Here is a 2,157-nt window from a genome sequence, read left to right as displayed (position 1 = left end):
AATGACAAGATGTTCTACGTGATCCTATTGCAAGGACATGGTGATGTTCTAGGTGACCCTATAGGAAGGGCAGGTTGCCGTTCTAGGCCACCCTACAGCCAAAACAAAGCGAGTCCATAGTTTTTGGTGTCTCCATAACCATGGGCAGGAGATGTTCTAGGTGACTCTACCAGGTGACAATGCAGGTGGGCCTGTAACCAGGAGAAGACGATGTTCTAGGTGACTCTAGAAGGTGACAATGCAGATGGCCCTGTAACCAGGAGAAGGCGATGTTCTAGGTGACCCTACAGCCAGGAGCTGACGTTCCAGAGGACACGGTGCCACCAAATGTCCCCAGGATGTTTGTAGGGTGGCTGTGGGGTCCCCCACAAGTCGGGATGACCCCCGTGCCCCTCCCCATTCTCAGGAAACCTGAAAAGGGGATCCAGTACCTGATCGAGAGGGGCTTCCTGTCAGACACCCCAGTGGGGGTGGCCCACTTCATCCTGGAGAGGAAGGGGCTGAGCCGGCAGATGATTGGCGAGTTCCTCGGCAATCGCCAGAAACAGTTCAACCGCGACGTTCTCGAGTAAGCAGTGGGGTGGAGGGTGGGGGGGGGAACCCAACAGGATTTATGGGGACGCGGCACCGCCGGGGGGGTTCCTCGGGATCGAGGCCATCTCCGTGCAGCGGGGTTGTCCCGCAGCTGCGTGGTGGACGAGATGGATTTCTCTGGGATGGAGCTGGACGAGGCCCTGCGTAAGTTCCAGTCCCACATCCGGGTGCAGGGGGAGGCCCAGAAAGTCGAGCGCCTGATCGAGGCCTTCAGGTGAGGGGGATGGCGACGGGGCGGTCATCGTGGGGGGGGGGGCGTGTGACCCTATGGGTCAGGAGGGAGACATTAGGGACGGTGGCCTGTGTTGCTTGGGGTGATGTTCTAGGTGAGCCTATGGCTGAAGAGGGGAATGTTCTAGGTGACCCTATGGATCAAGAGGGGGGTGTTCTAGGTGACTCTGGATCAAGGGGCAGATATTGGGGGTGGTAACCCACATGGGACCAAGTGATGTTCTATATGACCCTATAGATCAAGAGGGGGTTGTTCTAGGTGACCCAATAAGTCCGGAGGGGGGAAGACATTGGGGTTAACGTTCCCTACGCAATACAGAGATGTTCTAGGTGACCCTATAGACCGGGAGGAAGTGGCACCCCACACTGGGACCGTTGTGGGGTGCCCTATCCCGGCCGCGTGGGGCTGTCCGTGGGGCACCCTGACTCCATAGGCCGTGGGGATTGTCCGCCCCGCAGCCAGCGCTACTGCGTGTGTAACGCGGCCCTGCTGCGCCAGTTCCGCAACCCGGACACCATCTTCATCCTGGCCTTCGCCATCATCCTCCTCAACACCGACATGTACAGCCCCAGCGTGAAGGCGGAGCGCAAGATGAAGCTGGAGGACTTCATCAAGAACCTCCGAGGTGGGGGGGTTGGTGCGGGGGGGAGGGGAGGTGTGCCCCCTCATCCCTCCCCTTCCTTGCGGCCTCCAGAACCCAGTGGGTTCTAGAGCGAGGCGCCGGGTGTTGCGCAGGGGTGGACAACGGGGAGGACATCCCGCGGGACATGCTGGTGGGCATCTACCAGCGGATCCAGAGCCGGGAGCTGCGCACCAACGATGACCACGTCTCCCAGGTTCAGGCCGTCGAGCGGATGATCGTCGGCAAGAAGCCGGTGGGTGGAGCCGGGGGGAATGGGGCTGGGGGGTATGGGCATTTGGGGTTCTTGGGTGGCAATTGGGGTTGTGGGGGGGGCTTTGCTGTCCTTGGAAGGAATTTGGGGTCACCTGGGGGGCATTTGGGTCATCTGAGTTGTATTTGGGGTCACCTGGGGGAGCTCTGGGGTCATCACCCCATAGGGGTGCCATAGGTGATCAGTGGGGGATGTTCTAGGTGACCCTATGGGTCCTGTTCCAGGTGACCCCATGGGGGATGTTATACGTGATCAGCAAAGACTGTTCTAGGTGACTCTGTGGGGATATTCTCGGTGACGCTGTGGATGATGTTCTACATGACCAATGAGGAATGTTCTAGGTGCCCCTATGGGTGATGTTCTATGTGACCAATAGAGGATGTTCTAGGTGTCCCTATGGGTGATGTTCTATGTGACCAATAGAGGATGTTCTAGGTG

At 58.8% G+C, this 2,157-nt stretch overlaps 1 protein-coding gene across 1 annotated transcript; it reads left to right on the top strand.

The window, feature by feature from the left end:
* Positions 1-406: 406 nt before the first annotated feature.
* LOC110391974 (IQ motif and SEC7 domain-containing protein 2-like) lies at positions 407-1,701 on the top strand (the record flags this gene model as incomplete). The annotated part of the gene is given in 4 exon segments (XM_021383922.1): positions 407-568; positions 686-808; positions 1,285-1,451; positions 1,562-1,701. Coding segments are annotated over 4 exon segments (486 nt in total), but the record flags the coding sequence as incomplete, so codon positions are not given.
* Positions 1,702-2,157: the final 456 nt, after the last annotated feature.

The sequence above is a fragment of the Numida meleagris genome, unplaced genomic scaffold (genome assembly GCF_002078875.1).
Source record: "Numida meleagris isolate 19003 breed g44 Domestic line unplaced genomic scaffold, NumMel1.0 unplaced_Scaffold693, whole genome shotgun sequence".
Classification (NCBI taxonomy): domain Eukaryota; kingdom Metazoa; phylum Chordata; class Aves; order Galliformes; family Numididae; genus Numida; species Numida meleagris.
This window is presented reverse-complemented; position numbering and strand designations above follow the sequence as displayed.